This window comes from Glossina fuscipes, unplaced genomic scaffold (assembly GCF_014805625.2).
Source record: "Glossina fuscipes isolate IAEA_lab_2018 unplaced genomic scaffold, Yale_Gfus_2 1, whole genome shotgun sequence".
Taxonomy (NCBI): domain Eukaryota; kingdom Metazoa; phylum Arthropoda; class Insecta; order Diptera; family Glossinidae; genus Glossina; species Glossina fuscipes.
The window spans coordinates 31,069,352-31,082,944 of NW_023998415.1; the positions used below are offsets into that span (position 1 = coordinate 31,069,352).

At 33.7% G+C, this 13,593-nt stretch overlaps 1 protein-coding gene across 1 annotated transcript in view; it reads left to right on the forward strand.

Moving 5' to 3' along the window:
• Nucleotides 1-4,939: 4,939 nt before the first annotated feature.
• Nucleotides 4,940-13,593, forward strand: part of LOC119631532 (peroxisome biogenesis factor 1) — a 24,181-nt gene continuing 15,527 nt past the window's right edge. Inside the window, 11 exon segments of the mRNA XM_038023831.1 lie at nt 4,940-5,102; nt 5,207-5,327; nt 6,538-6,641; nt 6,721-6,835; nt 6,893-7,695; nt 7,697-7,916; nt 8,774-8,889; nt 8,948-9,404; nt 9,479-9,675; nt 9,748-9,947; nt 10,009-10,429. Of these exon segments, the coding sequence (XP_037879759.1) occupies nt 5,010-5,102; nt 5,207-5,327; nt 6,538-6,641; nt 6,721-6,835; nt 6,893-7,695; nt 7,697-7,916; nt 8,774-8,889; nt 8,948-9,404; nt 9,479-9,675; nt 9,748-9,947; nt 10,009-10,429 (2,847 nt within the window). The 5' untranslated portion in view covers nt 4,940-5,009.

Genomic DNA, 13,593 nt, shown 5'->3' on the forward strand with positions numbered 1-13,593 from the left:
TTTCCTTGGCCAACTAGGCTCCTAATCTCATTTAGGTTAGGTTAGGTTATAAAGGGTCAAAAGTAATAGGATTTACGAAAAATTTGAAAGACTTCAACTTTGTCACGAAGGCAACTACTGAAATCATTTTTTTTGTTTTCGTTTAACTTTAAAGTAATTTTTTTTCTCAGTACAAGGTCTGCCAACTGCCAAAAACAAAGTCCAAGTTAATAAGTTTACACACCTCGATATTTTTGCTTTGAGATGCAACTCATGTTAAGATTCAAAATTCAAGTTTATTGTGGTAACGGCAATAAATTTTGTATATAACAAAAGTTTTTTTTCTAAAACATCTGAACTGCTATCTAATCTATTTAATGCATTTTATAAATTATGAAAGGTTTTCCGGAAAGCAAACCATATGCATATATGCATTATGATTCTGCTTTAGTGAAATGTGTAAATCTTAAATAATTGCATTTGTATTTAAAAAATAATAATAATAATCATAATAATAATAATAATAATAATAATAATAATAGTAATAATAAAAACAAAAACAATGATAATATTAATAATATCCGAAAATTGTGAACTGCCATTAATTAAAAAAAAAAAAAAAAAAAAAAACAACAACTTAAGTTAGGAAAGTCAAATGAAACGAACATATGGTTATTTGAAATTTATAGACATATGCATGTAAAAGTTTATTGTGCATATGCGTACATGAAATAAACTAAATTAATTAAAAAAAAAAAAAAAGACTTTTTAAATGTTTATGTAATCTTCAATTTTACAAATAAAAAAGTATACATATATATTTAGTAGCAATTTTTATTAAATATTCGTTCGTTCAGTGGTAAAAGCCCTTTAATTGCATTAAAAAAAAGAAAAAAAAAAATAAAAAATTAATGAAATGTTAGTGTTCTTACCTAGTCTTTAAGCCATACTACTGCTGGTACATGCATGTATTGGTGTGCTATCTTAAAGATATCTCCCTTTTAAAGCTAATTGGGAAAACCCATTTATGTAAAGAAAACTTTATATAGTTATAAGATTTCATCAATTTTATTGAATGGAATATCAAAATAAAAAAAAAAAAAAAACAAAAGAGAAGTAAATGAAATATGCTTTAACTGTGTATTTACCATTTTATAACTTTAAAAGTTATCTAAAAAAATTAATAATATAACGAAAAATTGCATTCGACTAAAAATCGTAGTCTATTATTAAGAAGTATCTTATGAGCGGAATTCTTTTAAAAATAAAACGAAAAAAGTCAAAAAGTAGTTGAGTTAATGCATTTTTAGTATACTACGTTAAACTCGTTGACCACGTTGTTAGCCATGCTTGCGCATGCGCTTGCTTAATTGCTAATCAAAAATACCAACATTCTCTATATCTATCCTTCAATGTGCGTACATTCATATGTGCATATATTTCTGCTGAACTAACTTTTTATATAAACTCTTTCCTGTAAGTGCAAATTTCATAAATGCCGTATATAGGAAAACTTGAAGAAAAAGATGGCCAGAAATTATCGAGCCCTTTGAACACAAAAACAAGATCCGACGAGAAAGTTGTTAATGGACATTTCAAAATCGAAAGATTGTAGCAAACTATCAATGTGTGCGTGACACTTTGCGTAATCATTAAATGTATTAGGACTTGTGCAGTTATTTGTTTGCACTTTTAGACAACCTTAACGCTTATAAATAATTCTTTCAGACTTTAAATTAATGGCTTAATTAAATGTAGGGTGCTTAATATTTTCTTCAATAATTTTCAGGCAATTTTTATGCAAAATTTATTTTGGGATGTAATTTTGAGGCCAGTAGTGCGAGTCCGGAGGCTGGTAAACACGAAAGAAGAAATCCATTCATAATAGCAGCCATCTTCATTGGGAGACCCACATGCTGACCATCTGAACTGAGCAAAATAACCTGACTCGCGGGATTTCGCCGTATGCTTTGGCATTCCCATTAATTTACTTTATATTATATATGTATGTAGATATAGGATAATTCACAACCCTTTCAGTTAATTATAAATATCATCAATCGTAGAACTGATTTTAGGACCTAGAGACTGATTCAATAATAATTCATACCTTAATAAGAGTGTGCGAAGCTTTTCTCAAATCGATGACTTGCTAGAAGATTTTACAAATCTTTTTCCCCCCAACCTAGTTTTTTATCTATTCCCAGACATTTTGATAAGCCTAGAGGCTAACTAAGTACTAAAACTGAGTTAGCCTTAAAATAAGGCAAATAATCAAAGACGCGAGTAGATGAAGAACATAGCGTCAATAAAAGGAGTTTGAAAAGAGTTGCAAAGAATCTGTGTTTAAATGAGATAAGGAACGCACAAATGAAAAATTTTTTATTTTATTTAACATCAATTCATTCATATTTGATGAACGTTTTGTTTATGAAGGGCTACCATATATCTTAATCGACCGATCTGGCGAATTGTTCCTTTAAGAGACAAATCAGAAAATTAGTGTGGAAAAGGCCGAAAACTTTGCTCATTATCTCGAAGAAACCTTTCAGCCTAATAATCTTTCTAGGACTTGAGACACAGAAGATATATTGAGATTTCTAGGCAGGCCACGTTTAAATAGATTGACCTATCAGGCATATATCAGTTGTTGAAATGAGAGGAGAAGTTAATAAAGTAGATATTGGACTAAATATGCTGACAATAATTACATAAGTGGAACAGTTATTAAACGTTTACTATATAAGGCTTTCATCTCACCTCCCAACATTATTTTTAAACGATTTAAAACTTTCCAAATCAGTGGAAATGCGCAGAGATAATGTAGCTAAGTCAGATAAATCAGAAAATGTTGCAAGCTTGTATAGACCAATTAGTTAATAGATTGCGTTTTGAAAACTATTTGAAAAAATATATCAACGAAGACTATTCGCAAATCTAGGGCAAGAATTTATTATGCCTAATCACTAATTCGATTTCGGGAAGAAACGTAGTTCCGTTGAGCAATGTCATCGTGCCACTGTATACAACAGAGAAGCCATTGAAAATAAAAATAAATACAGCAGTTTATTCCTAAATGTGAGAAAAGCCTCCTAAAACGTCTGGCCTGTCGGTCGACTTTTCAATCTTAAAAAATAACTTCTAACTCTAAGGTGCATGCTACTTAAATCCTATTTACAAAACAGACATTGATAGGTTCATATTGAGAATGATAGATTGAAGATGTTGAATTGAGTGCCGCAGAGAAATGTACTAAGTCGAATATTCCATGCAATTTTCATATCAGATTTCGTCATCACTGAATTAAACTGAATTAAATTTGGATAGAGTAGATCTATTTTTTGGACATAATCGCATACAAAAATTGTCCAAAAATATTAAACCCTTATACGTGAAAAATGAATTTTTAAAATTTTATGATGAAAATTGGTCCGAAGGAAATTAACCATAGGGAAATTGGATCAGATATGCTGATTTTTTAGACCCCACCTAATAAGTCTAAATGGTAATTTTTTAGGACAAAAACAGTTGAAAAGTGATAATGGTGTAGGGCATCTGAGGATCGACCTTGCCCAACTACAAAGCTCTTACTTGATTTTCTTTTTTATTTGCTTTGTCATTTTGCTAAAACTTATGTGTAAACAAATTTACGATGAACAACAGTAAATCGACGCAAGTGAAATGTCTCAGAAACAAATGACAACAAAAGAAGAAAAGTGAAATTATTTAAAAAAAAAAATAAAAGAATAAAATAAATCAATCATTAAAGTAGGCGGAATCATTTGAATAAATGAATTTAAACATGACTATTATTTTTCTTGCGAATGTCTTCTGCTGCTGTAGTAAATGAGAGGTGCGTTCATATATTATTTTGCATAATTTCTCTTGACGAGGAAATTTTAACGTCTTTACCGCTTAGAATTGCATACATTACTAAAAATAAAATCTAATTATATGTGTGCACCTATATTGAACATATAGCTTGTATTGTAATGCAATGCGCTTCTTTCCTCAGGCCAAGCAGTGATGCATTTATGATAACGCAACCAAATCATATAAATTGAATGTTTTAAGCATTTTTGACCAATCAGTACCTTTCCTAGCAACGATTAATTTATAAGAATTTAGATAGGTATACTTGTAACGAACGAAGCTATCGCTTTATAGTAGTATAGTAGTATAGTAGTGTAACGATCGACACGCCTATTTGCCTATAAATAAAACCTACAAAAATCGAATCAATTTTCAACATAGCGTCCCAAATTTATGGCAAAGAAGAAGCTTGTTTTTAACGAAAATTTAGAAAATTAAATGCTACAACATTTTTTGCAACAAACTGAACTGAAAAGCGGATACTATAAACATATATTCGCCATTAATTTGTATCATCATTTGAAGCATTTTGCCACGTTTAAGACAGTATGTAATCTAAACGTTATACAAAAAGGTCCATTTACTATAACTATGTATAGTATGTTATATAGTTGCCTTTGCGATATCGCGATATCGTTATGCTTAGCGCGCTTGGAAATTTTGTAATCACATCTTCCCGATCTGCCTAGTAATCGGGTATCTTAGGATATATATGAATTATGACTTCATTCCTTGTCTATGGTTACACTTTTGCTTATCATGCTACTTCTTTTGCCTATGATTCCATTTTATTTTTATATTATTGCCGATCTATTTCACGAATGATAGGCGCTTAATAGCTTTGTGATAATAGATGAATGGGTTCTGCTAAATGTAAATATATATCGTTATACCTAATTCATTGGGATTCGTTTTCGTAGGAAACTGGTAACTCTGTCAGTACGCACAAAGTACAAAATAATCATAATTAGGAAATCAAGGGTATTTTGGTAGTTAATTGTAGATCCCTTCTGTGTGCACAGTGCAGTGTTTTTTCTGTTGTTGTTTTTTTTTTTTTTGTTATTTAGTTTACTTAAAATAGTTGTGCAGCTTTTCATAAACATTAATTCGCTATCGCATCAGCACAGCCAACAAATCTATAAGCGTTAGAAGGCGTAATGTTTAAAAGAACATTTAAAGTTGTTTTCCGTCCTGCTAGAAATAATTTTGTATTATTACCCGAAAATTATTTTAAAGTAGTCTCAACATATGTAAGTAAATATTTCAATTAGAGAAGAATTGTGTAAGTTTATACAGCTGTCAGAACATTAAAAGCTCTATATAATGAAAGAATAATTTTTAACATTTGTAACAGGATACTGGTTGCCTTAACTTGCAGTACAATGCTCGCAGTCATTATATATCTTGGGCGCCACATGCCGGAACGGTAAAAGAAACGGAAATTGGAATTAATGCCCGAGTTGCAAAGGAAATTGGTTAGTCCCTTTTAAAATATATAACAATTATTATAAAGATGTGATAAGATGGCGAAAATATATATGCGAAAGAACGTGAACAGTCAATGTAATGACCTCCGCTTCGGTTTCGGTAAAACAAAATAGTTTCTTTCATAAAGAGTGCATTTACTATTTGTTTATAAATCGGTTCGTCTTCCGATTCGACCATTATCGAGTCATTTTTTTTGAGAAACGTATTTCAGAAAAAATAGTGCTCAAATCGCCGATTATGTCATGCTTTTATAGAGGGATCGATCCAACTGACTGTGGTGTAAACACTCCTCACGGAGACAAGTTTGCCTTGCGAAAATATTTAAATGTTAGATAGAGTGCAGAGAATAATCTTTGGACAAAATTACCCGGAATCGACGAACTAATGGCAATAGTTTTTAAAGAATGAACAGAACGAAAATGTTAAAATGCAAATGCTCAATGGTGTCACTGCACTGATCGTTACGAAAAAGATGGGTGATTCGCTAAATCTTTGGGAACCATGTTTAATGCAAACAACCGTTACAATAATGAAATTGAAATGGCTGAACTGCTAAAATGTAACTGATATTATCGTAATCGTGGTAGTATTATGCGAAGCGAAAGAAATGATTGGCTTACTTGGCACCTTAGGCGTACTCCTGCTTTAAAACTATGATGGGATGGAGCGTATCTAGAAAACGAGTTCCGATTAATATAAAATATTTTTGGTAAATTAAAAAAAACAAATTTCTAAACAGTGACAAATCTAAAATTGACATTTCTACTTAGGCCTTTCGCCTTGTGTCCGCTCAATTGGAGAAGCCACTATTAAGCACTATTTGCACCAAATCGGGAATATTGTATGTAAATGCATTCATAACAATCAATGCATAATATAATAAGAGACAAGAAACCAGTCAGCGGTAAAAAGTTATCAAAATCTTCGATTCGATAAGTAAAACAAAATAAGTAAATTAGCAATAATTGTCACTATTGACGACATAGAGGAGGAAATAATGTATGAATTTACGGCTAAAAAACTGAGAAAAAGACGGAAATACATTAATACGAATGACATATAAAGCGTGTCATGCGAGCGCCTCTTGAACACGAAATTCATCCAATAATGATTTTTTTTATTTACATTTCTCGTTTAAAAGTTTGATGCATACATAGTGTTAAGCATAGGCCATTGGGCCGTTAAATCTCTTTGCAGGCTTGAATGAAGATGATCTAGTGAAGTGCGTACTTGTTGCAGATGTGTCATCTTTACGAAATGTGTTCGTTACGCCTGTTACTGCCAAGGATTGGGAGATTTTCGTAGGTGTTTTATTTAATTTTTTCCATGTAAAAATAAATTAACTTAATTAACGTTTATCATTGTATTTGCAATTTTCAGGAATTAAGTAGTGAGCAAGTATCAAAAACTATCCTGGAACAAACGCGTATAATTAATAACAATCAAATACTAATTGTTTGGGTAAATAAATCGATACAGGCGGCGTTAACGGTTGGTAAGTATTTACCAATCACTATTTGTGAATATTTTTAATAACAATGCAAATGATTAGACCGATTAAAGCCTAGTGTACCTTATGGTCGAATAGATCACACAACTGAGCTGATTGTTGCTCAAAACTCATTTAAAGCTAGTGAAAATGATAATAACAATATGGAGAATAATGAATCGAATAAATTATTGCGAAGTAAAACTGCCGCATATATTAATAATAATTTTCATGAAAATGACGAATCACAATTGCTGCCGCGATCGATGACAGTTAAAAACGTGAACCAGTTGTCACGTACATTAAGTGTAGCTAAAGTGAATTGGCAGGATAAAATGGAGCGTTTAAAGAAGGATCTCCAACGTGAAAAACCGAAATTTATGGAATTTCGTGTGGTTTCAGGTCTCTGGCATGGAAAATTACAAATCTCTGACGTTTTGATAAGCGAAAGCAATCGACCCGATTGCATGGATTCCGACGCGATATATTGCATGCAAACGTTAGAAAATAAAGAGTATTACGTGCGCGTTAAAGTAACAAGCACAGACGAAATACCACAAACAATTCACCCTACCGTTGAAGTTAACGTTAGTCTTATGAAACATTTAAATTTAAAGGAATTAGAGAAGGTTGTATTTAAGCCCAAACCGATGATCGTGAATTTTGTGGAAAAGATTGAACTTTTTGCATCTAAAAAAACTCATTATAAAATCGTTGAAAATGCCTTTAAACGATTTGTAATCGAGAAAACGAAAACAAGTCCTATGCTTCTAAACCAAAACGAAGTGGTCAAATTAGAAGAAGATCTTATTGTAAGCGTGACCATTCTACCTGAACACTTTCAATATTGCATGATTGATATGCAATTTTTTAAAAGAAAATAAAATTTATGCAGCAGATATTGTACGTAAAGTTGATGATTTGATTGATGTTCAAGCCAATGTGGAGTCACCCCTTAGCGTGAAGGATCTCATTATGCTACCAAAACTTGATTCGATTGTTAGTTCGTTGATTTATGAACTGAAAAGTAATTTATGTCTCGACTCAAAAAATTCCATTCTTCGACAGACGAATATACTTCTCTCAGGTAAGGTGAATGATTTGTTATTATATCCATCACTGAAGGATTGTTTGGAAGGTTTGTCAGGGCCAAAAGTAAGCTTCACAGACCCCAAGCGTATCCGTTCGTCTGTCTGCGCAATGCCTGTATTAATATATTCCTGATCCCAAAAAAGAAGCTATCTGCATTCAATTTTGGAGGAAGCATTCAATCTTCTTGCATTGGGTGTTTCGTGTTGAAAATGGGCCGAAGCGGTTGGATGACACGCCTACGGTACCACGTGAATGGAAAACATCTCAATTTTTCGAAGGGAACAAAACTTGATTTTTCGGTTTTTTATTCAGAAACTGTGGCAGAAAGACTTATATAAATTGGGGGCTACCCCCAACCCATATTACATAGTGTATTACAATATAATTTTTTTTATGGAAAACTTTATAGTTCCAATAAGCAAGCTTCAAGAAACCCATAGAACGCATATATGGTCGGCCAGTGTAAAATTCGGAATGCATCTACATGTGTCCGCGTGTTCGTCTGTCCATTTGTCCGTTTGCCCAACTGTGTAGTATTTTGGTAAAAGTTCACCCGCTCGCAAGGATGAAGACATCCTCTGCACAATTTGCAAAAGATTTGGAAAATAACTCTAGTCGGCCAACGAACACGCCCACAATGTAATATAAAGTGAGAACAACTTTGCTTTCCATATTTTTTTGCTCGAAAAAATTAGCCACGCCCATATAGTGTGTGCAAATCTAGCTTTTTTCTCTTTTCTTTTAGGCGTTTTTACTATAAAGGTGATGGGTATAAATGATTCGGTGACGGCCGAATATAATTTTCTTACTTGTTTGTATTATGTGACTGTTTAATCTAAATTTACATTAAAGGAGCGACAGGAACAGGGAAAACTGTTGTTGTTGAGCGAGTACTGGATCAGTTGATACGTAAGCCATTTTACTGTTATTTTGATATTTTTTATTGCACCCGTAGTAAAGGACGCAAGGTACTTCATTACTTATTGTTCGTACAATAGTGATATTTAATATTCGCTTGGTTTTAAGGCTGAATCCATTCAAAAGGATTTACGAACACTTTTTACAACTTCTCTTCAAAACGCGCCATCAATTCTCGTTCTGGAAAATTTAGATGCCTTGGCTCATACCTCAGGGGAACAGATTACTCACGATGGTGAATACTACAATCGAATCGCCGATACAGTACATCAGCTGATAGTTCAATACACCAGTAGCCATCCCATAGCTGTCATTGCTACAATTAACGACGTGCAAACGCTTAATACCCGATTGTATTCCCCCCGTGGCAGACATCTCTTCCAAACTATTGTTAAGCTGCCAAATTTAGAATTATTAGATCGCGAAGTGATTCTTAAGGAACTTTGTGGTCACATTAGGAGCAACAAACTAGATTTTAAAAGGTTCGCTGGATTGACCGAGGGTTACAATTACAGTGATTTAGTGCAATTTGTTGAACGGGCGATTTTCTATGCTTATCGTATAAGTAAGATTTCGTAAACAAACTTACGATATGCTTATGAGTTTTTTAATATCATTTCATTTACAAATTGAGTTTAGATAAAATTCATCCGATTCTTACAAATGAACAACTAATGAATTCGCTTGAGAGTACAAACGCTTATTGCTTGCACGGAATTGTAAGCTATAATTTGGCGAAAAATAGTCTTGAGGGCAATGAAGTATCCATTGAAAAAACGCCCGCCTTGGAATCGGTTGTGTCGGTTCTTGAGGAAGTCTTAAGGTGGCCGTCAAGGGTAAGTCAGAAAATAGCGATTATAATCGAATAACAATAGTTTGGTATTAATTTTTTTCGTGTCTTCTAACAGTATCCAAGTATTTTTAATCTGTCGCCACTGCGGAACCAAGCTGGTGTTTTATTGTACGGCCCTCCCGGTACGGGAAAGACGTATCTGGTATCAAAAATTAGTAGTTGCTGGAATTTGCGAATAATATCTGTGAAAGGGCCTGAACTCTTAGCCAAATATATCGGACAAAGTGAAGAAAATGTACGAAACCTCTTCAATAGGTTAGTACTAATAGGTTAAAAGTTTTTGATTTAATAAAGTAAATTATCGTTTTATTTTCAGAGCGCGAAGCGCCAAGCCTTGCGTACTTTTTTTTGATGAATTTGATAGCTTAGCACCTAAACGTGGTCACGATTCAACCGGTGTTACCGATCGCGTTGTCAATCAACTACTAACTGAACTGGATGGTGTAGAAGATTTGCAAGGTGTTACGGTTATTGCAGCAACTTCCAGACCCGAATTACTTGATCCGGCTTTATTGCGTTCGGGACGTATAGATCGTTTGGTTGAATGTTCCTTGCCAAATGACGCTGCTCGATTAGCCATATTCAAAGCTCTTTCTCAAACTCTTGCTCTTGACGAAACTGTCGATTTTGAATATTTCGCTTCAAAAACGCAAAATTATACTGGTGCCGACATTCAAAGTATATTAACGTCAGCTAATATGATTGCAATAAAAGAGGCCTTGGGAGAATGTAATAAGGTAAGAAAATTTTTTAATTTTTCCATTCGTGCAAGGCTTTGACATATATGTTATATTGCATATAATGTAAAACAAATGCTGGGAATAGTTTACTCAACAGACGCACCTTTCGGTCGGTATTGCTCTAGAGATGTATAAAAAAATTTGACGCTAATTTCTAGGGCATTGCGCGAACTCATTTGCTTGCAATGACGGCTTATGTTAAATATGCACAAGTTCGTTTCCGGCTTTTTAATGCTACAGATGAATTGTGCTAAGGGAACATTAAATTTGGGCGTATGTTCAACTCCCGAAAAGACTTGAAATAGATCTCCATTACCCCAATCATTTTAGTATTATCTATTGTCTGCCCACGGAATTTACGTTTAGCCTATAAATCGCAATTTTCCAAAAATTTTAATTGATTTTGGTTCATTAACATGTGGAGCCAGTCGAATTCTTCTTACCATAATGCCATAATAAAGGAATTTGGCTTGAAAATCTCGTTGTATGGAAAAATTGTTTAATTTTTTCTTGAGAAAAGTCGGTAAAAAATTATATTTTCTATGTGAATAAACTGCACAAAGCTCTTAGATGACACAAGATCTAGTATTACTATTAGTATTTTATGATGGAAATTGATGTAAAATAATGCTTTGATCGATAAATTCATGTTATGTTCGGATTACGTAGATGTATATTTCGAATCCGTCCTCAGGTAAGAAGAGCCTTCATGGCTCATGTTAAAAAAATATAATTTTTGAAATTTTATGGCGGGTGTAGCGGAAGAACTGCATCAAACCAAGTGGTGCAGGGCCTACAGCATTTCGATTGCAATGTCGTTGAAATTCTTGGAGAAGGTTTTGAATTAAAATTTGACTAATATTACCGATCAAGAACGATATGCGATTGGTGGTTTTACGATTTTTCTAAGTCCGAAATAACAACCTTATGAAAAGCGTTCTAAGAACTCAATTGATCTTATAAATATAATGGCGAAAGGAAGACTAGATCAATGACGTCATGGAGAGCTCTTTAATGAAGGGATAGATTAAGCGTTCGAATTAGCGAATCATTTCAAATTTGATTTAATTAGGAGAAGATTATATAACACTTTGATGGGAAAGTTCCGTAAGTGACACATACAATCGTCCCTAACCTAAAAAAGCATTTTAATTTTAAACCAAGGCTCAAAATTTGATGACATTTCGACTATTGGTTCGAAATTACGGTGATTTTAAATTCAAGTGTCGCGGCTTAATTAAATGTTTTGTTTTGGTTAGAAAAAATACGATTAATATTTTGCCTTGGCTTGAAGAGCGTTATGCCAGCTTTGCTTATTTGGAAACAACAACTTGTTGGTGATGCGCTAATTTTAAACGAGATCGTTGCTGATTAAATCAGAAAATAGAAAATGAAATGCAGAAAATTATTCTCATTCATCGGAAAGAAAAGATATAGTAAGAGGTAGAAGACATCTTAAATATACCAAAGGCAGTGTGTTAACTATTCGGAATAAAACTTTGCCGCCCTGCTTCGTGTGGTATGCAAAAATGGGCGAAACATGAGATCACTAATGTACTCCTGGATTGGACCGATAGTTCCTCTGGGTAGAACGGATCTTTTGTATTTTATTCAGAACGAAATGTGAACAACGAATATTTTATTGAAGATGAAAATTGCCGGCAACGCATGATGTTACAAGTCGATGGTTGCAATGGCAGACTTGTTCCGATTGTGTTACTCTCGATGTACACATTGTTGATCATTGTTGAGTGAAATATTGTGAAAAAATTATGTTCTCACGCAACTCTGAGACTTATTGACGAGCATACTAAACGTTGTCAAATAATTAAATTCGTTTTTATACCCACCACAGAAGGATGGGGGCACACTTATTCTGCTTTTTTTCATAATGTATGTAATACCCAATAGGAACAGAGAGAGACCCTATAAAGTGTTTATATGCTTAATCAGCGTGAAATTCTGAGTTGATGTCCGTCCGTCTGTGTGGTATGTGTTGTTGGCGCACTGCCGGTCGCAACAACGAAGATATCGGCTTCACATTTGGAAGAAACATTGGTAATTTCTGCACGCAGGTTTGTGTTGTAAATGGGCCAAATTGGTCAGAATCGTTCGGTCACTCACGCGGATTATTTATATATTTATTAATTTTATTTGCTTACACATACATTTGGTATGTTTTGCCCAATTTTCAATATCGCCCATAAGTTATTCTACGACTTCTCTTCTATGGAGCCTTCTTCAATTATTAGTCATTTACCGGAACATGCCAGGCTCTGTCAAATAACGTTCGACGAAATCTGTGTCCGCAAAGACTTAATTTTGATCGGCCAAGTGACTTGCTTGATGGATTTATAGATCTTGGAAACGGATCCAGCAAAAGTGAGAATATTTGCACATGTTTATTTTTTATGGCCCGGAGCATAACGAATAACTTTAAATTTCTTCTTAGTTATGATTCGCTTTGTAAGCTAACAACCTCAGAATTGCAAAAGCTATGCCGAGAAAATGTGGGTTTTGGTAAAAGTTTGGGACTGAAAGTAAAGGCCATTGAGTGTAATTAGACCGCGGTAAACGTGAAATTATGTAACATTCCTAGTGAAAAGTGCTGAGGGCTTTTTTTCGAGTTTAAAGGAGAACAAATTCATAATCTGTAGAAGTGGCCCACGTAAATGTATAAGCAACACCTATCTGCCTTCAGATATTTCATCGTGGAATGACACTATCAAGTTTGATGTTATAAAAGCTGTTTATAACCTCAAAAAGGACAACGTTAACAGCTTTAAACTTTGTCCTAAGCCTGCGATTTCGCACCTATGGTCCAATATTATGGGTAAGATAGGCGTTTCGCAAGCAGTTAAGGCGTTGAGCGAAACTGTTACTGCTAGTATTTAAACTGGTGTAGACTTGGAATGGTTCGAAGGCAAAGCAAGAGAAAAATGTCTCGACAAGGCATAGATTTTTTCTGTTTTTTTCTTTTGACGATTTAATGATTAAAATTTAAACAAACAAGTTGGTAGGGAACTTTCTCGCCAAACAGTAGCGGAAAACAAATGAAAATTATTGGAAGCACAGGAATATTTGAAAAGCCTCAGCGCCGAAGATAAAAGGGGAGCAAAAATATTTGAACGTTGGTATTAACAACAGCATCCATGATAAGT